The 26,098-nt window shown below is 39.7% G+C and overlaps 1 protein-coding gene across 1 annotated transcript; it reads right to left on the bottom strand.

Annotated features, from left to right (window-relative positions):
- Positions 1–1,784: 1,784 nt before the first annotated feature.
- Positions 1,785–23,604, bottom strand: mapkapk5 (MAPK activated protein kinase 5). Its single transcript, XM_033618651.2, has 14 exons — positions 22,650–23,604; positions 20,775–20,848; positions 15,928–16,003; positions 13,582–13,679; positions 13,357–13,465; positions 12,923–13,012; positions 12,452–12,547; positions 12,236–12,316; positions 11,447–11,634; positions 11,145–11,265; positions 10,858–10,988; positions 10,546–10,661; positions 9,689–9,793; positions 1,785–7,502 (listed from the first exon to the last, which is right to left on the bottom strand). Exons 1-14 carry the CDS (start codon positions 22,683–22,685, stop codon positions 7,408–7,410), a joined length of 1,416 nt encoding a protein of 471 aa, XP_033474542.2. The 5' UTR covers positions 22,686–23,604; the 3' UTR covers positions 1,785–7,407.
- Between the last annotated feature and the right edge of the window lie 2,494 nt (positions 23,605–26,098).

Genomic DNA, 26,098 nt, shown 5'->3' with positions numbered 1-26,098 from the left:
CACTGAGTAGAAACTTCTTAAAATACATAGCATACATATGGCTCAGGGAAAATCACAATATGTCAAACAGATCTTTGGATGCAAGCCTAAGAAGATTAGACAGACTTTTTGCAAATTAGAGGCCACACTCGAGATTATAATTACTCAAAGCTTCTCACAGCGAGCCAAATTCCTCTCATTACTTAGTGCAAGTGTGCAAACAAACCTGTCCTTTACATGTAAAGTAATACGCTTGTGGGCTGTACATTAATCTGTACAGGAATGCATAATAAACAACAGGGTTCCCACACGTTTTTACCAATGAGTTTCCATAGCTTTCCCTTATATTTTAGCTCACTTCTATGACTTTAAGTAGTTAAAACAGTAAGGCTTATATGGCATAGGGTGCAATAAAGGGGCTCTTCCTTCAGTGTGTTAAGACAGGCATTGTTGTAAATATCTATCATAGAATAGGTGATTAAATGCCTTTGTGTCTACACTTACAGTACACAAAGCAGTAATGTTATCTGGCCTGGCTACAGCTGGTGTGAAAAATGTGATGGTGCTTGTTGTCCGTTGAGTGGTATTTAAGTTTATTTATGCTTTTTCCCTTTTATCATGGCTGAGCAGAGCCACTTCCCTTATGTTGGCAGTGTTAAATGATGTGGTGCAGAGCCTGCATCCAGCATAGTGCAGGTCTGCCTCTCTAATTTGTTATTTGATGATAAAAAGCCATACATTATTTTACACTCACTTGCCAGGAATCTGCAAAAAAAAAAACCCTCCTAGCACTAACTTTACGCACTTGTTAGAAATTTCCGCTGCCAACTAGCTGCATATGCCAATCATGTGATACTAGTAATGTTTCAACAGTCACAGAGCGCAGCATTAGATTTTAAATTTCTGATAAAAGGAACTTATTTCACGCAATGTTTGATATGTTTTAGGATTTTTATGAACATATTGTAAATAATTGCCAAAACAATGTTAATTCAAAACTTTTCCAAAACATCTTTTTCAGGCCTGGAAAACATTTTTTTTCTACTTCCATAACTTTTCCAGGACTGTCATAAATTTGAATTTGGAGAACAGAAGCTGCCAAATAAAAATAAATAAATATAAAAAATTAAAAATGAATGAATACATTTAAAAATCAAATTGAAATTTTTTTTTTTTTTTGCATATTTTTTTAATTCATATAGAGTAAATAAATAAATAACAGGGAAAACTAAATAGAAGTATTTGCACAGTTAAATAAGAAGCAAATTAAAACAAATATATAAAGTTATGCCTTATTTTACCAATTAATTTGCCCACATTTAAAAGCCTGCATTTATTGTTAATATGATTTTAGTAGTAGTGTAGTTGTGTAGTGGTTAGCACTGCCCCCTTACAGCAAGAGGGTTCCTGGTTCGATCCCAGGAGGGAGCTCATCTGTGCAGAGTTTGCATGGGTTTTCTCTGGGTACTCTGGCTTCCTCCCAAAGGCAGGTTGGAGATAGGTTCATTGGTGACTCTAAATTGCCCGTGGGTGTGAATGGTTGTCTGTCTCTATGTGTCAGCCCTGTGACAGTCTGGCGACCTGTCCAGGGTGCACCCTGCCTCTCGCCCAATGTCAGATGGGATAGGCTCCCGCCCCCCTGCGACCCTCAAGAGGATAAGCAGTTACGAAAATGGATGGATGGATTATTTTAGTACATTTAAAGGCATATTAATATATTTATCAAGCTAGTTATATATTTTTGATTTTGACAACTTTTGTCCTCCATACAGGGAACCCAAAAATACTCAAAAATACACACCATGTTCAAAAGTCAGAGAATTCCTTTATTACAAAGTCAGCATGTTGATGATGTTCCAAAGACATAAAGGGCAGAAAAATAGATGGAAATACAGCAAGTCTTTGATGAGGGATTCAGGTACATGCTACATAACTGCCAGACCAGAGGGGAAAAAAAAGAAACAGATCGTTAAAGCAGAGAAAAGGCTCCAAACCTTGAAATGATTTCCTTTCCTCAACACTTCTTCCTCACTTACCAACATAAACAGGAATGGCTCAAAATATATAAAACCCACCTCTCCGTACTTTACGAGCACACATACAGCAGAGGAAATGGAAGCAACTGGTATTTATCAAGAGTCGTAAGTGCTGACTAAACCATTTCTGCCTTTCAGGTCATTTATAATGAGCTGGTTAAAAAAAGGACAGAGTTATTTATCCTCAGTCAGCATCCATGCAAGAAGTCTAGCTTGTTTTGCTCGTATAAAATCTGAAATCTGGTCTCTCTTCGCAGAGCAGATAAGAAACAGGAAGTGACTAGTGGAAGCTATTTAATATTTGTGAAATATGTCCAAAGCTGGGTTATCCTGAATGTCAGTCTGAGGGCATCCTGCAGCAGCAACTACTCAGTAGAAGAATGCAGGGGAGGGAGGTAGCATCTTCCAAACCAACTGCCCCTCTGGGATTTTAAGTAACACTGAGCCAGACTGAGCAGCACACAGCAGGTACATGGTGTCTGAGCATGACTGGATTCTTCCCTCAGGGGGTTTTTATTGTTAGGAGCGTCAGTATCAAGTTACATGCCTCGACTTTACAGTACAAAATGCTAATAAATACACTACCACTTCATCAGTAATGCTCACTCGGGTAGCAGAGGATATAAATTCTGTTATTTGTGGGTGGAAAGGAGATTTAAAAGGAAGGAGCTCTGATTCATTGATAGGCCTCCAGTAATACAAAGTAGGTCCAGCAAACACACTGAAACCAGACACACACACAAAAAGCGTACACAAATTAATTACACTGTCACACATCCACACAGAAAAGGTCAACATAAAAAAACAGTAGCATGAGGTTCCACTTTAAGTGAGAAGCTCTGCTGATTCTGCGTTACTGATGTACGAGCCAACATTAAACGAAAAACAAACCTGACTGCTGCGCATAAAAGCAAAAGTTCGACATTTTGGGCTACGCTTAATTTACTTTCTGGCGGACATGAGAGCGATTGATATCACTTCCATATTTGTCCGTTAATTATAAAAAGTACCAGCACTTAGAAAACTCACTAATTAATTTGTACAGAGCAAATGAGATATAACATGTTAAGTAGTGCTCATCTGTATGACTGGGAGCTGTTGCCAGGCAACCAGTGGAGACTCTAGGAACTATGCTTGGTTCATAGAGTGGTAAAGGCATGGCGCACCCTACTCTCCCTCTGATTGGGTAGTTCTTGTTGCCTTTATTGGTTGGGCTGGTTAGGTTTAGGCGTGAGGAGTGAGACTGGTTAGGTTTCGGGCGTAATATAATATCTGATTTCATGCACAGGCTCTGGTTTAGGGGACCTTGGACCTCTGGGACTGGGCTCAGTAGACCCGTTCTGTAATACACCCATGGGTTAGGGTAAGAATATTATGGTAAGCTGATCAGAGGCAGAGTACGCCTAATTAGGGTGTCTTCACCATTGTCGGAAAAGTAAACCTGCAACTGGTTCATGGATGTATTGTTAGAGCCACATTCTGGACCCAAAGATGGCACCTATTCAGTCCAATGAGACAGCTCGCCTGGTGCACATAGCAAAAAACTTTTAGGTATGTGGGCTTCTGAATGTGTGTGAGTTCCTGCATTATCCCATAAACTTAAAATTGTGGTGGCATCCAGATTTTTAAATCATTTTTCTCAGCTCAAGTTAAGTTTTACAATCGATCAAAAATTGATAACAGAATCATAACTGCCCTTGTTAGCAGTTCGAAGTGTCCCATAAACAGTTTCACAGACGTCTCTTTTAAAATAGTGGTCTGTGGGGAGAATGCTTTTTGGGGCTGCAATACTGCACGTGACCTCTGGGTGGAATTGGAAGCAAGTGGCAGAGCAATATCCAGCTCTCTAATACATCCATGGCCTTTTTACCTCATTAAATGGCGGATTGTCGATTTTACACTTTCATTTTTTTTTTGTACCGGATTAAACAAACAAGTAATAATGTGTTAATCAGTGAGCTTTAGAGGTGCTGGTAGGTGGTTCTTGTTGCAGTTGGACCAAGCCAAGCCAGCTGTGTCCAGTCTTTATGCTCAGCTAAGCTAACCAAGAAAGCTAGGCATGAAAGCAAATAAGCCTATTTCCCAAAATGGTGAAATATTCCTTTAATGTCCGCACTGAGATAAAGGGTTATCTTAAGACACAAGTCCAATTTCTTTCCCCAGAAAATATATAACTATAATACATGAATTTCAACAAAATGTTGCCAAACCAAGACGCCGCTTTGTGGAATGAGCGCCTTAATTTCGTCACATGGAAACATGAAAGCAAATCACAGCCAAAAGGACAAACATCAATCACTACTCACAATGATTCTGAGTCTCCCCTTCATCCTGTCATTCATTCTTACTGATAGGAGCAGTAAAGAATGAAGATAGCGCCCCATCAACAAGGCACATTGGAGCGTAAAACTTAGCCATGCAATAATAAGGCCTTTTCAAACACTTCTTATCATTACGATTTTAAGAATGATCTCTCAGAATCATGCTAGTAATGACTGCCTTTGCTTAAATTATAGTTTTGAAGCCAAATCTAAATCAGAAATAGTTTTCCTTCATGTTAGTTACAAATGGTGTGGAAAAAACAGCTTACACATTGTCAGTCCTGCGTCTTCAACATGTCAACTTAAATGTGAACACCTGATCCTTTAGTTCATCTCAACATTGGAGAAGAATTTTTCAATGAACAGCAACAATATATATCTTTTCATTAAGGTCAAAAGGGGTTGATGCAGTAATCCTGACATGAAAATTTGTTTTGTATAAAGCTAAGACATCATCAAAGGGGAATTTGATTATAAAAGAAAAATTACTGAAAAACTATTCAGGCACTGAACAAGAGAATTTGCACTCTGAGCCATCTTAACCCCGCTCTGTTGACTCAACGCGGCCTCGTTTAAACACCTGAACATGAATCCCTTCTTTCAACCCCACTGAAGAAATAATAACAGATATGACTGGAGCACGAGAGCAAAACGGTGCAGCGGAAATCTCACTCTGGCTGATCAATGACATTAATTACAACTAAAGGATGAGCGGAGGGAGGGAGCATTTGCTGGTATTCAGACCACTGAAACGACAGCAGTAATACTGACAGATTGATACATCTCACTACCATGTAAATGCATGCACTATGAATACTTGATTAAATTATTGCCCTATTGCACATTCAGTAGCACTGCAAGTTTTATGAAATGGACCTGTTAATGGACGCTGAATCCTTTCTACTGATCTCTCCTGTCATACAGACGTCGACTGCATTGCACCAAAAAATGCCCAGTGTTGTTGTGTTTCTGTCGGCTCAAGTAGCAAGCACTGTCACTGTAAAATGACTTAAATGTTAGCGGACTCTGGTCTGAATTCCAGTACATACAACTTTACATCAAAGCAGCTCAACCACTTTAACTGAAGACTGAATTTAAGGGACAGTTCATCTCCTTTTACCTGTAGTGCTACTCATCAGTCTAGATCAGTGGTTCCCGACTGGTCCAGCCAGGGGGTCCAGATTTCTCTTCAGTCATTAGTTCAAGGTCCACGCAGTTTAATAGATTCAGCATCACACTTGCATTTGGCGATGCTTTCTAGGTAGTTTTCTGTTTCTGTCGGTTAGTCACTCACTTTTCAGCAGGAAATAGCTCTTCAAAATGATACCCGTGACCCACTTTTGGACCGCAACCCACCATTTGGGGACCACTGATCTAGACTGTTTTGGTGTGAGTTGCTGAGTGTTGGAGATATCAGCCGCAGAGATGTCTGCCTTCTCTCGAATATAATAGAACCAAGTGGCACTCAGCACGTGGTGCTCAAAGGGCCACAACATGCTTTTGAAAAACTCAGTAGCAATGTCTCTTTCCAGAGATCATGACTCAGTTACTCAAAGTAAATCCACAGATCTTGACGTGAGCAGTTTCATGTAGGAACTATTTTTTTTTCTACAACTGACAACCACATCACCGCGCAGAAGGAAGCGTGCAACATTACAGCTCAGTTGCGGAGGATGTCATTAATGTTTAGATCTCGCGCCATCACAAGCACGAGCATCTTGTCCATCACCCTCTACGCTGTGATACAGTTGCCGGGTATACTTTGGTAGACAGAAAATAGTTCCAACATGAAACTGCTCACAACAAGGTCTGTGGATTATCTTGAGTAATCGCATTATGATTTCTGGAAAGAGACATTGCTGTTGAGTTTTTTATATTCAAGAGAAGGCAGATATCTCCAACACTCTGCAACTCTCACCAAAACAGTCTAGACTGATAAACAGCACTACAGGTAAGAGGAAAAATATGTATTTTCAACTTTGGGGTGAACTGTCCCTTTAAGACCTTTCAAAATCACATCAGAAATGAGGATAAAAAAAAGCCTTTATATAAAATAATTCACTTCATTTTACTTGACAAACACAAACATAAGGAGCTGACACACTATCATCACTTCATGTGTGTGAATTGAACTCAGCTTGCAAAACGTACATAGATCTAGTTTATCCTGAAAGTTCATTCTTGACTCAGGAAACAGTTTGACAATAAAGTCCTGAACTCAACTGGAGCTTTCAACCATCTCCGTCTTCTGTAGAAGGCCGTGAGAACGTTTAAAGTACCAAAAAGGCTAGCAAGTGGGCCATATGTCAAGATGTTTTTCACTGTTCATGCCTATTCTGTCTGCTTCGATCGATTTAGTGTTATCTCTTATAAGCTTTTTTTTTTTTTTAAAAAAGGATTGTGACAAAATGAATTTCAGGCTGCATTTGTCTTTTTTCATGACACTTTCTTTTACCTCCATGTCCATTCTGCCTCGACACAACCAAAAGTTCAAGGGAACGTTACACAAAAACAAAGATTCATATAAGTGAAACGCAGTCTGGGAATCAGAGTGTGTGGAAGAACAAAATCACACCACAGACAACTTCTCTCGGCTTTAGAGCCCACTGCCAGGCTACAAGAAAGGTATAAAATAATTTCGTTTAAATAAATAAAATTCTTAGGAGAAAGAAAATAAAACAATAAAATCAAATAACTGGGATAAAACACGTGACGCCTCGGACAAGCAGCTAATAAAAATTCCCTCCCAGAAAATAATTTCTTTAACTGATTTTTTCTCTTCTTTTCTCTTTTTTCTTTGTTTTTTTTTTGCAAAAATGAAAATATAGTTGTTTTTTTTCTCAATGTTCTTTGCAAGTGTCCATTTAAAAAAAAAATTATAGTACCAATGAGTCCTCTTTGAAATATATCTACAGCTGTACAATATTTCTTGCAAGTGAAATTCATGGAAAAAAAAAAAAAAAAAAAAAGAGAATTAGCGCATCATTTTACATAAAAAAGCCTCTTTACAGATATGGGTTAAAAAGGGTCATAATAAACAATATAAAAAGAAGATAGAAAGACAGCACTTGCTAATGAGATTCTTGGAGATTCGTCTTCTCTTCGATGGCCTGTTTCACTATTTCAGCCAACTTCAAACGGTCGACTTTATCAGAGAAGGATCGTCCTGCAAGGAAAGAGCTGGTGGTTAAGAACAACAACTTACACAGCGAAAACTTACCAATACATGTGTAAGTGATGTTTTTAACTGGTGAAGAGACCAAGACTGTACTTCTTAACTAATTCAAACTAACCTATCTTTTGTCTTTTACTTTTAATCTGTGTTTTATTAGGCTTTAACCACAGCGACTATTAGACTGTTTTGTTTTTAATAATTAGGGCTATTAAGTTATTTAAATTATTGATTGATTCTGCCATTTTTCTCATTTAAATGTTTGGTAGGGATGCAACAAGTGTGAAATTCTGGGCTGATGCTGATACCAATGTTTAAAATAAGAATTTGACCAATAGCTGGTACCAATCCCAATGTTTTTTGCTGTTATTTATTTTGTCTTGTTGATATTTATTCCTCCTTTTGTGCTGAACTATTATAAAGTCATTCAGCCCTTCATTACACTACCCTGTGAATGAGTACAAATTCCATCATCCATATTTGTGAAACAAGTATTAAGGTAACCTTTCACATGAAAAACATTTAAAAAAAAACTGCTTCAAAAGACTTTAACTATGTTTAATATCATAATTCCGTCTCTACTATCTTTTTTAGATTGCGGTGAAAACATCAACAAATTCCTCCTTCAAACGACTGTATTTATTCAAGTTTCTCGCCAAAAACTACACTTAACCTTCACCCAACACTAAATTTTACTGAATAAAGTTTGAACACATCATAAAGCAGCTCAAGGCAACCTCCGTCAGAAATAAGCTCTGGCCACCAGCTGTTAGCAGCTAACAGCTAACGCTAACTAGTCCTCCTCTTGAAAATTTCAAAATGGATTTCTGGTCCACAACGTAGCACTCCTAGGGAAACAAGAAGACGCATCCCCTAACCCAACAATAGTGAGTTCACTTTGTCTTTTCGTCCCAAAGGCCTCCCATGAAAGATCTCTGTTTCTCCCAAACATGTTTCCTATTCGCTGGGATAACGGGATGCTTTTAGTCTCGAGCTCTGCTGTTTAGCCTACACAAAATTGACGTGACACAACAGAAGAACACTCCTGGCCACCGCCACTGGTAAATATCATCTTATTTGCTGATAGGCTGATGGCTCTTAACAAGGTGAATATCAGCCAGTACTGATGTTTGGCCTATAAAATGGTGCATCCCTACTTTTTGCTCTTGAAGATATAAAAAAGGATGTAAAAAGGGTTTCACATAATACAAAGGTAACACCTTGTAATTTCTTGTTTAGTCTCAAACCTAAAAAGATTCAATTTACTATCTCATTAGTCTCGCTCACCAGACCTTTCTCAAGAAAAGAAAGGTCTGGCTGGGCTGACTCTCACTTTAAGATTGGAAAAAAAAACGCCCCGGCTGCTTGTATTTCTTTCAACCAATCACAGTCGTTCTGGGCAGTGCCACAGCAACGGTGCGCTTGCAAAAATACTGCCGGGGGAAACAGGTTTTGGTGTAACACGCCCACAAAAATATCACCTACATGACGCGAACCGAACCATGGCAGAAAAATGGCTACATCCCCGCAAGATCAAACATCACAAAAATTAGTAAAGGACGTGTTGAAAACGGTTGAAAACTGCTACACAACCGGAGGTGGTAGGGCGGGACTTCAGCGGGTGGCTCGTTCCACCCAATGAGAGGCTGATCTATGCAGTGAACTTCGCCCACTCAGACTACTATCTCATAAGATAAAGAAAAGCTGCTGATCCTCACATTTGACAGATCGCAACCAAGTAATGTTTGGCTTTTTTGCCTAAAACAATGAATCAACTGACCTGGTCGTTTCAGCTCTACTGATAATCCATCAGTCCTCAACCATTCTTATTAGTCCTCTTTAAAATAAGGACCATGCACTAAAAACATTAATCTAAAAATGAGAAGAGATGATTTATGCCGGATTTAGCTATAAACTGATGTCCATCTGCAGTTTCTATTTGAACTGCAATGTAACGTTTGGTCTTGCATATGTATTTGTTGATATGGAGAACCAAGCTGTGTCTGTAACTGAGACAATTTTTTTTGGCAGGCAGATGAAGCGAACAGGCCGGATATAAACCACAGCTTTTTCTAGGTTTTAAAAAAAGGTAAAACAACCCCTTTGCTTTCAATTGTTTGATACAAAAGAAAATTAGAACAGTATTTGCCAGATATAGATTAAAATAAAATGGCACTGACCATCCCAGCTGAGCCCCTGCAGGCCGTCTCTCAGCAGTTTACAGTCTCTGTTGAACCTCCAGGCTTCATACATCACTTCATTCAGCTTCTCGTCCTCGTTCTCTCCTGGACAAACATGAGGGACTATCTCAGCATTACAGGTGTCTTACACTGATAGCCCATTCAATTTGGGAAAAACAGAACATTTCTAATAACTGATCATTTATTTCCTGTGCACACCAGCACTTTCATTGTTTTGTTTTAATCTCTGGCAAAATACTTCTCAGTTTAATAGAAATGACTGAAAAGAAAACAATACTGTAATAGCAATGAAAATATGTTGTCTGTGGTGTGCTGTATATAGACAATATATACAGAGTACAAATTATGTGTAACTGGATCAGACACTTAAAGTTAACTTTTAAGACCTTTTCAAGATATTTTTTGACTAAATTAAAGACATTCAAATATTGCAGGTAAATGTAAGGGTAAGTATATACATGTGGTCGCATGCAGAGGTAGGTTTTATATAGGTATGTGGTTATTAAAGTGAAGTAAAGTGGTAGGTGTAAGTATAAAGACAGAGGACAGTTTAAGATTCAGTGGTAGGTTTAAAGATTTGTAACATCAGAAACGTGAACTTTCGCACAAGAGTTTGAATCATTTTGACAAAAAGAAATTAAAAGGTGGGTAAATTAAATTAGATAAGATGTTTGTGGCAATTCAAATTTAAGACTATGTCATGGCTTTTACAGCCTAATATTTATTACACTGAAAACTTAAAGGTCCTGCAGACACCCTGGTTATTTCTTTATTGAAATGCTGGTTGCACATCTGTTTAATTCATTAAAATTTAATGTCAGTGTGTGTTTCCTGACCAGCTTGTGGTAGTATACACTGTGCAATGACATCTCGTAATTTTTCCAGGGCTACGTTGGAGTCTTCTTCTCCGTTCTCTGGGTCGTGAATGAAGAAACTATCACTGGGCTTGGGGCTGCAACAGACACCAAAACACATTTCAGACCAAACTTTAATATCTTATCAAATACAAGGGCCCCAAAATACATAATAACATTATATGAACAATCAGAGATCCTATTAGAATAAAAGTAACTGAGGAGAAACAGACTTTAGTTTAGAAAGGTTGATAGGACAGACTGATGCAAGGACTTCAACAAAAGCAGTCATACCCTAGTAGTTTCCGCTTCCTGAGGATTGGGTTGTTGACAGAGTTTAAGGGCTTCAGGCTGACGTTCAGATCCTGAATTCTCATGTTGGCCAGCTGCTCAGCATGGGCCTGCTGGATACCTGCAACCACTGCCTGGAGGGGAGAGGACAGACGGTAAGAAAAGATGGAAAAGGACGCCAATATCCTATATGTTATACTAAGTAAGCTGGTCCGTTTATCCAGGAACAGCAGCAGGACTGTACAACACTGGTGCAGTGCAACCTATTGCACTTTTAACTTCTTACTCACTTTGTCCATCATCATCTGGGCGGACGGCAGCACGTTATCTAGGGCCTCGGTGCAGTTGAGCCAAGGGTGAGCCAAGACACCTTCAATTGTCAGCCTCTCCTCTGGCTTTACCTTCAGCAGCCTGCAGGGGGCAGACGAGGAGAGGAGGCAGTACAAATTATTGGACAGAAGAAGCATGAATGGAGAAGTGCGCAGAGGGATGGCAAAATGTAAGTGGGAGAAAAGGAGGCCCATAATTGAGCAGTTAGAATGGAGATGTTTGAGTTACTAAGATGAGAGCAGGGGAAAAGAAAAAGACTCACTTGCGTACGATGTCCTTGGCCATCTCAGAGATCTGGCTCCACTCATCTTCAGGGAAGTCAAAGCTGCCCGTCATGATCTTCTTCCTCATGTCCTTCGGGATGGTGCGACTGTGGTGCTTAGAGTAGAACGGAGGGTAGCCACACAGCATCACGTAGATGATCACACCGAGAGACCACAAGTCACAGCTCTAAACAAGGGTAGAAAAAGAAAAGAAACATTTATGCAAAAACATTTTCATATTATAAACAGCAGATATTCAGTTGTGGTATCCGAGGACAAATACTTGCCGTAAGAAGTCAAAATGCTTTGTTCAACAGCAATGTTAATATTGGCAGCTATTTTTGATTTAGTCTTAGTCTTTACATGAAAATGCTTATTAGATTTAGTTACATTTTAGTCAACTTTTAGTCATTAATTTTACTTAAAATGTTTTTCTCTAATTAAATTAGGCTAATACAGGTATCAACACTTTGACATCAAGGTGACAGTTTGTATCAAGTGTTGAAATCTCATTAAAATATAAAGAATTTACACATTTGCATTTGTCCAGCGGAGTTTTTGACAGATTTGAAGGATGATTTACGAGTCTACACTTACTGATCATCATTTGAAAAGCTAAAAACCTCAAACTTTGATACCATAAATAACTAATTTGAGCCAACGTGACAAGTATCTGTACCCAGGTTTACTGTAAACTCTGACTTATCGATCTCATTGTTAAAAGGCAGCTTTATTTCAGCGTGAATTCTTTCTAAATCTGTAACATGTTAAGTTGGTTTGGGTCTCACCTTGTTATAAGTATAAGGAGTGGGTGAGGTAGGTATAATTCCAGACTTTTCCTTCTGGTGTCTTCTTTGAGCCTCAAGTACCTGGACAGAAATCACAGCAGAAGGGATACAACATGGAAATATGCATCAGCTTTCAACATCATTTAACATTTAAGACTGATGTGTGTACAATTAACAAGTATTTCTGGATGACCTCTATGTTTGCTTGCTTGTTACCTGAGGTGCTACGTAGTAGGGAGTGAACTGAGGGGTCATCAAGTCTCCTTGATCAATTTTGGCAAAGCCAAAGTCACACAACTTCACAGGTGCATCCTGTGGAAAGAAACAAAGAATCACAGAGTGAGAAATGTGAACATGGAGTGAGCATAGAAACAAATTTCTGGCTGAGTTTACTTGACAAAATGTTTTAAACGGGAATATATTCAGGTTACAGAGAGATTGCTGAAGGTGCTTCAGAGTTAGGGTGGATTTTGAAATCTAGGACTGAAAATGCAAGTTGGATATTTCCAAATGCTTCACAGTATCTTGACCATTTTGTGCTAAATACAGCCAGTAATTTTTCAGTGTCTCAAAAAGTAAAGCTGCAGCCTTACAGTCCAGCAAAGTTTATTTTCCTTTGAAGCAAAAGCATTAGTATTGGTGCAATTTTAAAACTGCATATTTGAGTCTGCAACTTCAGCGACTTACCAGAGAGTTATCCTTGAAGAGCAGGTTCTCTGGCTTCAGGTCACGATGTGCAATATTTAGGGAGTGACAATGTTCCAAGGCTTGACTGATCTAGAGTGGGAAGAGACATCTGACTGAGTCACCACTCTGTGTGTGTGTGTGTGTGTGTGTGTGTGTGTGTGTGAGTGAGTTTGTCAAAACAGCCTTTAAAAAACAATTGATTTGAGCTGGTGTGTGTGTTGCTTCTTTTAACCACAAGTCTCACTTTTCAACTGCCTCATGCTGCTTTGGCCAAGCAGGGGGGCTGCTAATGACATGGGGAGGCCGTTACACACAAAGAAACACGCGGACAGACACTAGTGGACAAAGACAGACTGACTGACCAGAATTAAATATCTAGAAAATTACAGAGGACATAAAACAAACCATCCGTATTTGCATGTGTCTTCACTTACCTGTTTGGTGACCTGACTGGCCATTTTTTCAGTAAAGTGCCTGTGCTGACTGATTCTGTGGAACAGCTCGCCACCCTCCATCATCTCCATAACGATGAGGAGCCTCGCTCTGTAAGAAACAAGAGAGGTGGTGTGGATGTGTCAAAGGAAAGAGCTGAAGAGAGGAGACGGATTTAAATAACTGTAATTCTACACAAACAAATTCTCACACATTGAGCTCTTTACCTCGGGCTGGACTCATGCGGGAACTGGACACTGTTGGCGTAAACCTCCAGGATTTGCACTATGTTTGGGTGGTTGGCACACATCATATGGAGACGCACCTGCGTAGAGGAGAATCGGACACCCTGTATGTAGTAATTCATTTTAAAACCAGGCAAAATGACAACAACATAAAAGAGCACCCCACCCTGAGAAAATTAATCTTTTTGTCCTGAAGTTCTGGTGTTGAATGAGGGCCTTTCTCTGCCCACAAGTGATAAAAATAAAATAAAGATGACACAGCGGCTTGTGTCTATGAAGCTGTTTTTCATCACTGTTTCATGTCGTTCAGGATGTCTAGATGATATCTAATTGCAAATTGTGCAAACCAAGAAACAGTGGATAGCAAGAAGGGTAACGATAGACCTTTTGACATGTCACTCTGTCACTGAAAGAAAAGCACAGGTAGGTGTAAATATTAAATCAAAGATGGCTGAATTCTATTTTGCGGCTTCAGTGTGGGCATCCTAGTATTGTTCATGCTGGCTTGCTGTCACTGTCATGCCTTGTAGTGTTTGCCCTATAATTGTACAGGACTGGTGACCCACACTATGCCAAAAAATAATGCCAAAAATAATGGCAAATATCCATTCCAGTGTTTCCCCGAAATTCATTCGGTAACAATGCACTGCTCTAAGTCCATGAATAAGGCAAGTGTCTGTGGCTACTTCACATGTCTGTAATATCAGCAGGAGAGTCAAGTGTCTGTTATGTAAACTGAAGTCAGCTGAACAGGTGACATGAAGAGAACGTTGACAGAAGGCTATCAGTTACAAAGAGGCTTGGTAGTGAACGACACACAAACGTTCTGACGCATTCTCTGTTTCTGTGTTTTAGCTGAGCTGGAAAACAGTATTTGGTCTGGCGATGATGTTTTGCCCTCATTGTTCTCCGTGAAGTTTGTCTGATGTTCTTCTTCACTGTTTTGGAAAAAGTAAAAGGCAAGTCAGCTTTAAAAGTGACATATTTTCTTTTTAAATAAGTGCTGTGTGGTGGATCTAATTTATGCCATGTGGTTCATGTGGGGTTTCAAAAAGGAGCTGATAAATAATTATTTATTTTATTAAATATTCAAAGGAACTTTAAAGTGTTTAATTTGAGAATGTAATTCGGTGAATGAGTGCTTAGCTGTGTCACTAGTCCTTAGCCATTCAACCATGAAATAGGAACTTTTATATCCTGATATCAATACGTGTGGTGGCACTGTAAATTCAGTTCTAATATTACCATAACAAAGCCCTGCTATTTAACTTGACATTACCCAAAAGGGGTCGATACAACAACAGACAGTAAAGTGATGCCTCAGTAACTACAGAGAGAATCCCAGCTCATTTCTGTGGTTTCACCGTGTACTTGTTAAATCGCCAAACCCTGACACAACGTCTACACAGCCCGTGCAGTGAAAGCAGCTTCAGTTCTCTGTCTGTGTCTACACAAGACACGATCAGGCACAGTTCTGAGTGCAGGTCACCCATGTTTTGGCGTCAGATCACTGTTGTTGCACATGTAAAACAGGAAACAAATAAACTCTAAGCATGCAAAAACATCTCCTGTGTAGTCAAGCTGTACCAGAAATTCAGTTACCCACTCTCCGAGCTATGTGCATTACTCCTTGTAACATTTTATTGCTTCCTGTAAACGTGAAAGCCTTGTTTACTTTGTGTTTACCTTCATCAAGTCATGTTTGACCTGACAAAAATCTGCCTTATGAACTGTTTCCAACAGATTCTACAATTGTAACGGCAAATTATGTTGCCAAGACTTAATAAATCACAAATTGCAAGACAGGCAAAGACAGTGTTACCAAACGTGTAAACTGAGCTGATCATTATTATGCATACAAACAAAACCACTGCCTTTGAATATAGCATCCGAGGTACACCCTCATTCAAAAAATGATAGAAGTGGCTGAAGAATACTTTGTTTGGTGGTAATAATCTAATCTGCATTTGCTTCTCAGTGACAGCTTTCACACTTCAGCAGCTTGTGTGTGAAGAAAATCTGTGTTGCTTGTTTTGACTGCATGTCTCGCTGCTTAACTGCCGTAAAAGCTGCTCGATCAAAACAGAAGGCTGCTAATGACATGGAGGGGCTGCTAGACATAGTGTTCACCACAGGAAGACATTGTTACAGACAAAGACGTCTGTACAGACCGACAGAGGAGGCACAGGAGACAAATTGACGAGGAAAGAAAAACAGGAATGAATAGAGGCTGATAACAGGCAGGCAGACAGAACAAAGCATATTGATACAGCCACAGTCAACACACAACAGACATTCATCAAAAACCACAACAGTGTTTCCTCTTACCTCATTCCTGGCCTTGGGGCGATCAATGAGGATCTTCAGGGCCAAGCGTTCCTGAGATGACTTCTTCACACAAACTCTGAACAGGAAGAAAACAAGAGTAAACAAACATCCCATGATAACACGATCTGTGTCACAGATGTGAGCATGTATGCAAAGACTCAATCATGTAGTTTCGGCAATGTGGCAGGGCTTTTGTTACCAAACAGTCATTGATGTCGGACCTATCCGAGTTATGTGCTCTTTGTAAATGTTATCACTCTGTATATGAAATAGGAAACCAGGCATTTTGCCACCATTCTTGTTTGTATGATAAAGAAGTGTGATCATTATCAAGTCAAGTACATTTTATTTATATACCCACGAACCACAAATTTGTCTTAGAGGACATCAAACGTTCAATAAAATGCCAGACAGTCTGCACAAATACAAAACACAGCTGGTACCAATGTGTGGTCTAATAAAGTTTGAGAGCTTTTTTGTTACTCTCTGCTCTTTCCTCAAACAATGTGTGTTCACGATGTTTTCCAATAAAAAGGTACACTGTTCAAGACATCCATTAACCCCTTGCCACAGGTGTTCCCCTTTAGTGACAAAATCCTCTGTCTGACAGTATCATGTAGCGGTGTAATGATACATTAGTCCGGATTGATATATCAGTTTAGTCATCGGCAATCCAGTATTATCAATGCAAAAGAATTGCAGCACAGAAATGCCAAATTAGGGGGCGTCAGTAGCATAGCGGATAGTGCTGGCGCCCCAGCATTGCCTCACAGGCTCGGTTCCTGCTTGCAGCCCTTTGCTGCATGTCAGTCCCGACTCTCTCTCTGTCTCCCCATTTCAGCCCACAAAAATAATCTTTAAAAAAAAAAAGAAATGCCAAATTAGACTTCAGGTCATTTAGGAAAGTATTGGGTTCATTTTTATTTCTATTTAAAGTTTTACTTTGTAGGATTTTCTTTAAAAACAATGTATAGTCTCATACAAAGGTAATCCCTCTCAATCATCACTTACGACCCACTAGAGGTGCGTGGCTGTGTATTTATCTGCGAAGACTCTGCCCTGGATTTTCTTCTTTATTTGCTGCGGTTGGGACATGATTGGGTGTGTAGCCCCCCGGCCAGTAACAGCACACAGGTGAGTTCGGGACTTTATAAAAAGGAAGCCACCAGGTAGTAGCAGCATGCACCCAAGAGGAAGCTACGAATATCACCGACACAGCACTGAAAATTTGCAAATATAGCGTGGCAAACGCTCAGTGGACAAAGTTTCTGCAAAACTAGAGCGAATCTGGGATTGGCTTTTTCTTTCACTGGCGACCACTGAAGGAGAGGATGGGGATGAAGAGCAATGCAAAGTTGGCCCGTTTTCAGTTGGACAGGTAGGTGCTGTGATTAGCTTGGTTCACTCAATTATCGACTTTTCCATAGCAACAAACACGTTCCTATAATAGTAGTTAACAGTGTACATACAGTAGCATAAGAAGGAGGGGCAAAGTTTGATTGTGCTTACAAGCAATAATCGACAATTCCTGCATAGTATACCTTTAATTAGCTTTTAGAGTCATTGTCAGTTTCTGTGTGCTTGAATGTGGCAACACAAGTGTCAAAATCTAGGTAATGTGTGCTGTGACATTAAATTTGACAGAGTTAGGAACAGTGTTTTGTCAACATCACAGTTTGTTGTGGGTCATATTAATCTTGTCTCCTCTTTCTCATGAAAGTAATACCAAAAAAGCCATCTGAGTCTGTCATCTATTTCAAATGAAACTACATTTCAGTATTTCAGCAGCAGAACACAGATGAAATATGGACTGCACAATATACAATTCATTTTCTGAAAAGCCCATGAACTAGTTTTGCCCTCATCCGAGCAGCGAGGACTCAAATATTCACTTTAAACAGCAACCTCTGGCCCTTTAACTCAGATTACACTATTAAAGCATTACTGCAAGAAACATTCTGCTTCAGCCAAAGTTCACTTCACTGGAAAGCAATACCTGCCTAATGAATCACAGAGCTGGTAGACAGAGGGGGGGCTGGTACAATAAAATGACGTGAACATGTTGTGAGACAGAAAGGTGAGCAGAAGAATCAGAAAAAAGATTTGTATGAGCCTGAAGTCTGTATGAGTCAGAGTGAAATACAAAAGCAGAAAAACAACTGTCAGGGTGAGTAAGAGGTGCCCAAAAAGTTCCGGAGAACAGCATGAATCACAAGAGTTTAGGAGTGTGTTTACATAGAGGGCTGATGAGTCAATTTCTCAGTATTCTTGTCACTTGAGGCCAAAACTACACATGTCAGGAAATAACAGGCTGATCCAGATATGATTCCATGAAAGCTTCAAAGTGCAGAATGGGCAGGAGGAATCAGTGGCACACATTGATATATTACAGCCTGCATCTAGCTGGAATCAAAAGGGCAGCAAAGATGAAATTGCACAAAACATAAACAGACGTAGAAAGCGGTTTGAGCAGACACTGCCTCTCTGTAGTGCTTTCCAATAAATCTAAAGACAAACAGAGGCTATTCCTATGAAGAGATTATAGCAGGGTTATCTGAGGCGACGAGGGCAAAGGTCAACATGTGCACAGACAGTTTAAAAGGGTGAAAAAAATGCAGCACTGTTGGCTAAAGTCTGAGTATAACAGATACTGCAAACAAGAGACACTGACTAGCATTAACAGTTTTAAGTTGAAGGCCAATGCAGAGTGAAGTCTTCAAACATTTTCTCTCTCCTGACAGAAAAAAGTCTAGTTTCAAAGCCTAATAATGACTTAAATTTGTGCTTTAGATTCACCACAAGACATAAAAGTAATTTGTGGTACTTATTCATAGTCAGTGTATTACCTACACCTACAGTAGATGGTGGTCGGCAAGCCCCAAGTCTGGAGAGGCAGACTGGAGTCCAACACAGAAGCTAAATAATGTACTGCTGCGCACGGGTCAGCAGCAAAACATATTTCAGCTACTTAAAAAGAATCATTATTAGCTGAAGTACATACTAAATTTCTAATATTTTACCTCCCGCCAGACAATGATTTCCAACGGGGAAAGGAAATCGTTATATCGCTCTCGTCAATGCCAGACTCCATTGACAGAAACAGTAATTTAACATCGCTGAACACAGGAGCTGCCGGTTATGGTTTTGTGTGACTTTGGGGTTTAAAACGGTTAGTTTGGATTAATCAAAGCTACACAACAACACAACTAACTTATTGGGGCAATGATAGAGCAGCAGGTCTCGTGTTCAGTGAGCTAAAATTACTGTTTTTGTCAATGGAGTTTGGTGGCTTTGACGAGAGCATTGATGCGGAACTGAAGCTGTTAACATCTTCCCTGTCAGAACATGCTGTCTAAGGGAGACATAAAGAGGTGAAAATACTCTCAATATAGCGCAAACTTAAGCTGTTATAGATTTTATTTAGGGCTGCTAAAATATGTTATCCTGCTGCCCCTCATCCACAGCAGTATATTGCTTAGCTTCCGTGACCACTTCTCCAAATTTGGGGCATGCCAACAGAAATCTGCTGTATGCAATACATCAGTTATGGATAAGTACCCTATACAACCCCACTTCAAAAAAATCCAAACTATCCCTCTATTGGGTTAAATGTAAATCAGCTCAAACGTCATTGCTGCTTATTGTTAGTATTCCAGAAATGTGTGTTAGAGTGGAAAATATTGGAGAGAAGAATGCAGAGAGGAATGCAAATATAAGAAAAAACTGCTGAGTTTTATCAATGAGCCCTCGTGCAGCCACGGGAATCCACTACTGAGTGCAGCTTCTCAAAAGATTAGCTGCCATAACATGAGGACTAAAATTTGTCAAAGCCAAAGAAACAGACATAAACTCACTTAACATGTATTCATTTCCACAAAGGACTTTCAAAAACAGGTTTAGATTCTTCCACTCATGGGTGTGAGGGACAAAACTTTGGGGTTGGATTCAAGCCTTGGATGCTGCGGTTACATGTGTTACTGTGTCCGAGCCAAATGTGCCCCCACCAGCTACAACAAAAACCGGTGCCAAACATCTCCATTTTAAGCCATGAGTTGCGCTGGTGTTACACACTAATGGTCGGTCCGGTCTGTTAAAGCCCCGTCAAGTGACAAGCACCTGGCCCCTTCATACTCTCAATACGTGTTAATGTGTCAAGGATAACGTCAGACTGTGCCGGTGAAACAGTGTCACAGTGAACAAGATGTAATAAAACCCCAGAAGAAGTAACATGTCGGGAGTTTTTTGGCAGCAGTCACAAATTTTGTCCATTCGACAGCACAGCCCTGCTTTGACATTACACTTGAATTCAAAGTTTAAAGTGCCAAAATGTGGCTGCAGCAGTACCAACAGGACTCTACAGCAATATTTATAACTACAGTTCAGTCATACACTGCAATGGGCTGAGCAATATATCAATATTTATCTCTCTCGTGATCCTATCATGGGTTTTTGGAATATTCTGAGTCACGATACACAAATAAACGCTACACATATAAACATAGCTAGAAAGCAATCTCAACTGACGCTGGCTCTGCTCTCGCAGCTGGGCTTAACCCAGCATGTCAGATTTCTCCCAGTAGGATTTCTGCATTCCTAAACAATGCCAGTTGAACCCATTTCCATCAAAACCAGGAACACAATTAAACAGTTTTCCAACCACAAACAGATACCATAATGATGTCCTCTGGTTATGCAACGCTACAATTTACTCCCAGTTTCATCAATGCAACACTGGTCCAGCGGCAACAGTTAAGACATCAATCTGATGCAGCACAAGCACAGTAAAAAAAGATAACATTTGGAGACTGGAGAAAAGTACTTTTTGGCACACTCTCACTCACACTCACCTGACAGGTCCACTGATGCCAGCTCCCAGCTTCTGTGTCCAGTTGATGTTGTACTCGTCTAGAATGGACGTCTCCTGTCGGGGAGAGAAACCACATTAAGCAGAACATCAGATGTTAGAGGAAAAACAATTAACAAACTGTCCAGATGTGGAGTGTTTTCCATTTCAGTTATCAGCATAGTATTTAACATGCAGCACAATAACCAGCCCACTGCCACCCATCCCCATGACAAAGAAAAAGGAGTTATGCACCAGAAAGACCATTCCAGATCATTGTCAGTACCTAGAGTATCAACAGAGACAGCTGTTTAGCATCATAAAGACTTCTCATCTGATTTTTAAACAAAATTCATGAGACACAAAAGAGTTTGTCAGTTTCTACTGAGTAACACTGCTGTAAATTCTTCCCCATTGTGTCCGTAGCTCTGGGTTGTGTAATATCTGCCTTAACCATTATCACTTGTCTATAGTGTATAATCCTTAATGCAGATTATTCTGGAGAAAAGACAGCCTGGCTGCTATAAAACACAGATGTCTAGGCGGGTTTAGCCACTGTTGCTTGTAAAAGGATTAACAAAGAAGGATGGGATGCTGTCCCAGAAGGAGGGAGAAAACCTTGGTAATCAACTGAATTAAAAATAGTGGAATTGAGTTTTTAGGATCAGACTTGTGCTGGATTTGAATACATATTTAGTTTGTCAGTATTTGCAACTTTGTGCTGTATTTGAGTAAAGAAACTTACGGGAACCATCCTCTTATAAAATCCCAAACTTAAAATCAGACAGTTATTAAATTAGCCTGGACCTTTTCCTCCTTTGCTGAGAATATATTGGTCTTGGCCAGCACAAAGCAGTTAATTGTGCGCCACTGCCAACAGGCACCATAATTTCTCCTCCCTATCACCGTCCTGGCCAGTCCAACCTGCTCTTTGTAAACACAAAGAGTCTGATGATAATTAGGATTCATGATGATTACGTAACGCAGGACGAGGGGCGCCTCAGCTGTTATAACTACCCTTGGGTGTGTTGCACCATAAACTTTACATCTTTAAAGGACTGCACCACGCCCAACAGTGGCAGATAGTGGGTCTGGTTTGAAGTGTGCCAGGGTTTGATACCAGGGAAAGTGGTTAAGCTCAAAGTTCACTAGCTAACCCTCTAATCTTTATTCATGATAACGGCCCCAGTATGTGTTGCAGTTCTCAGTACGTTTCCCTAAGTCAACCAAGCATTGGGTACATTCTGAACCCACTGTGAAAGCAGGGGGCCACTTGAGATCACATTTTACTGCTAGCATAAATGCTCGGGCAGTGACACATTGAGGGGAGCAGGCCAGGAACAAATCCCAGAGCCAGGGTGTACGGGAATATTGCCTGTAGGACCGTCACCATTCCAGACAGAGCCAAGCTCCACAGTAATGTTTAACAAGGGTAAAGCTTGCCATAACACATTGCTCATGATTCACAGTTCTACTATTTGTAGCCTACACAAGAACTCTTGTCAGAAGATGTCATGACGTATATCAATTTATGACAGCTCATGCAAGATTCAAATGTTCTTTATAGTGCAGCCTTCACTGGAAACATAACTGCAGCAATATGCAATGGAGTTCATGTGGGCGGAAGTATCATTGAAAATCATGTTGTATGAAACAAGGAAATGACAAAACAATAAAGCAAGGAAAGTCAGTGTGCAGCTGACATTCTGCAACAATGATTTAGACATAGTAACATATCCGGCATCAGTGTAAAAGGTTGCAGCTTTACTTGTTTAGATCAAGCTTCATTAAATCAAGACCAAAGATGGTTACTACTGCAGAAGTGGAAACTGCTGCAACGTCTACTTGCATCAAGATTCACATCTGATGATCAAATTACCTTGATGAACTTGTCTGCGTTGTTATCCTCCGACATGGTGCTGCACTCTGGACAGATAAAGTCTGCCTCGCCAATCTCAGACAGTTGACAGTAGACACAAAGCGTTTTTCTCTGACCTTCGCAAAGTTTTGGTCTTGCAACCCTGGGTTGAGCCAAGGCTTGTTATATTAATACTGATGACAAGACAAGGCCATTTGGGCAAAATGATATACAGCCACCGGTTAGCCAAAGCCCAGTTTCCTTCCCTTGGAGACCTGAAGCCCACCAGCCGGTACGGTGTGACGTTAGCTCAGGCCAGCAGGACTCACAACCTCGGGGTCCGACTCGCTCTTTCAGTCGTCTTAAACTCACTGTGGTGACCATGTAGAGTGCCAAACTCCGAGCAAGCTGACCAGAACAGTCGAAGACAAGTCCAATCTGGACTAGCCTACCACTTTTGGAGGCGCACCGAGCATGGGACAAGAGGTGTATTTTTAGCCAGCGCAATGAGAGCAGAGCTCTGCTAACACCGGGGACTGCTAGCTTGCTAGCAAGTAAGCGAGTGCCACTCCATCCCGCGGTCAGGGCAGATTATTACACAGCAAACGCAACCGTAAAAGGTGATGTGGACTAACGTTAACTAAAAATCACCCATACTATCCTCGATGAGCGCTCGGTTGATCTGACACGACGAGCACACCGTGTTCCCAGAAGCACAGCAGACTATTATGTCGTCGAGCCGAGCCTGCTAACGCGCTAGCTTGTTAGCTGAGGTGGCAAGTTAGTTTTCCAGCTCTACACAAACCCACAGGTGTTAACATTCTTCCGCAAGACGACGTAATAAAAATCAGCGCTCGTGCTGACAAATAACACCATCTCACGGATGAAAAGGGTTAACAGAGAATATTTTCAGAGGTGACCAAGTAGATACACACATCTCTGGTCTATTTTGCTAATCCCATAGCTGGTTGTCAGAGGGAATACACAACCCGAGTCGGCACTACGCAATAGCAGTCCGTGCTGAACGCCTGATTAAAAATCATCGACACGTTTCGTAAATTCGGACATTATGGGGAAAAACTTTGCCTTTTAAATCATTAAATGTATATTCCTAATACGTGTAAAACGTATATTGGTCAGTACATTTTTTAGATTAATTACTTTAAATTTCGATGAAACAAGCTTGGAACGGCCAGACTCCTTTGAGTCCTTGGGTCCTTATAAGGCCCCAGTTTTCTTTTTAAAAAGAAACTTTATTGACAGTTAACGTTTTGCACAAACAGTAAGGCTCACTTGTAAGGTAGTACTGAAATATTGTTGCATAACACACACAAATTAAATTAGAAGATATAAAAAAACTAAAATAAGTTAGTTCGAGGTACTTTGTATGTTGGAAAAGTCTGCATTTTGCTATTCATAAAATTCAAAGCAGCAATTAAGGTAAGGGACTGTTCTCTACTTATCAGAGGAAGGGGGTGGCTAATGTGTGACTTATTTATTAAATCTTGACCTTCCCCGAAGCTATACATATTTTTCCTTGAGCTTCCCTGGGGGAAAAATACACGACCCTCCCTCCACCATAAGCAGTCCCTAATCAATTATTTTTATGTTCACACCAAATGTAGGTATTGGGGCAAATGCGACAGACAAACAGCACGGGAATAACAGTTATCAATAAAGTAAACAGCTAATTTCTTAAGCAAAATGCAAATCCTCCTTACAAATCATAGTGATTTTTTTAATGAAATATCACAATTTTTTAGCAAAGATTTGGTTTTGTTTCCCAACAGAATTGTCTGTTGCACATGATGTGTACAAAGATTGTTGGAAATTTGAAAATCTGACAATTACTTCAGTTTTTACAATGGTGTGATTTTGGCAATTTTTAATGAAAGCATAAAAAGTGCAAACATCATTATCAAAATTAAATTCAATATGAATAAATGAATAGCAGGGTTAAAGAGTTGATCAATTTGAAATGCACTTCTTTCACCTTAAGAAGAACAGGCCATCAAATGTGGTTTGTATGCATCCTTTTTAATTGTGGATTCAAAGAATTTTTTGAAGACTAGAATTCTGAAATAAATCTGATGTGAAACACCCAAATAACTTTGAAACTGTACTTTCCCTGAAGTTAGACTGTTGATTAAAGGAGAGGGGAGGTATGGAAAAAGTGTACCTCACCGACATCAGGAGTCTAGTTGAAATTGCTTTCAAAACAGTGGAGAATTGTTATTATTGCTGTGAAAATTATATTTCGAATTGAAGTTCTCAAAAGAGAGAACATTGTCTGTGCCATCTAAAATGTTCATAACAGACTAGACACTCTTCCCATTCCATTCAGGGATTTGTTTCTGTGCACAATTCATCTGTTGTCCCAGAAAGCTGTATATTGGGTAAAGAGGTCGTGATTAAAAAGTAATTTCCAATACATAAGCGCCTGCTGATGAAACAGTGAGAGTTTGACCTGAAGTCACAAAGCAAGACAAACACAATACCACTTAATTTCCTAAAGATCTCTCTGGACACACTGCACCAAAAACCATTGTGCCATCAAGGTTACAGTCTTCATCATCTTTGACCCTTTTGTAAATGATGAGTTTTCTTTTTCCATTTTAGTTCGAAATTATTGTGGTTATTCATCTTTTTAATCTTCTTTGACAAAGCAATAGAATAAGCAGGGTAGATCTATCTGGACAAACTGCGGTCAAAATAAGTTAAAAGCTCTTTGTAACCATAAAATACATTTTGATTTAGGCAGAACTTTTCAAGGTTGTCATTTAAACTTTTAATTTAGTTCTCATTTTTAGTTAATTGTCTACATATTTAACTTTTGATTTAAAAGGGATTACTTGGTATCTTGCTATAGGGGACAGTCATAGCAAGTTAAAAAAACGTTTGTATTTCTCTTGCAGGACTCACATATGGGGATAATACTGGTCTTCAAACTGGTCCTCTATATTTTCTTCCTAGTGTTTTCCTTTTCATGAACACCTGAAATGAACACTTACCATTTTAGGCACACCTGTAGCCTACAATGCAGTGAAACAGCCCTGCAATTATCCCATCTTTATTCATTGTATAATCTTCAGTTTTTGTTGATATTGTGTCAGAGCGGTAGCCTATTGTATTTTGTAAGATCCATCAGCGGTGGCATCATATTGGACTTCTTTATTCTGAAAGGTGTTTCTATTATTTTTTCCACCCACTTTTTTCCACATGATGGGGACAAAATCTGTGTGCAGTAATTACTCCTATTTGAATCCCATCTGCGATGTCAATTCTTCAATACAAAAACTCAAATGCAGGTAATTTCCTGCATGTCTCCTGCTGATAGAAACAATGATTGAAAGTATTAATCAATGTTTTAAGCAGAAAACAAATTGATGCAGATAGTGCTTTAAGATGTAATTAGGATATAATGGGGGAAAAAAAGCATCTGACCTGTGGACATAGTCCCCTCATGAAGT

The sequence above is a fragment of the Epinephelus lanceolatus genome, chromosome 9 (genome assembly GCF_041903045.1).
Source record: "Epinephelus lanceolatus isolate andai-2023 chromosome 9, ASM4190304v1, whole genome shotgun sequence".
Taxonomy (NCBI): domain Eukaryota; kingdom Metazoa; phylum Chordata; class Actinopteri; order Perciformes; family Serranidae; genus Epinephelus; species Epinephelus lanceolatus.
Note: the sequence above shows the minus strand (reverse complement) of the source record. Positions and strands in the feature narration are given on the sequence as shown.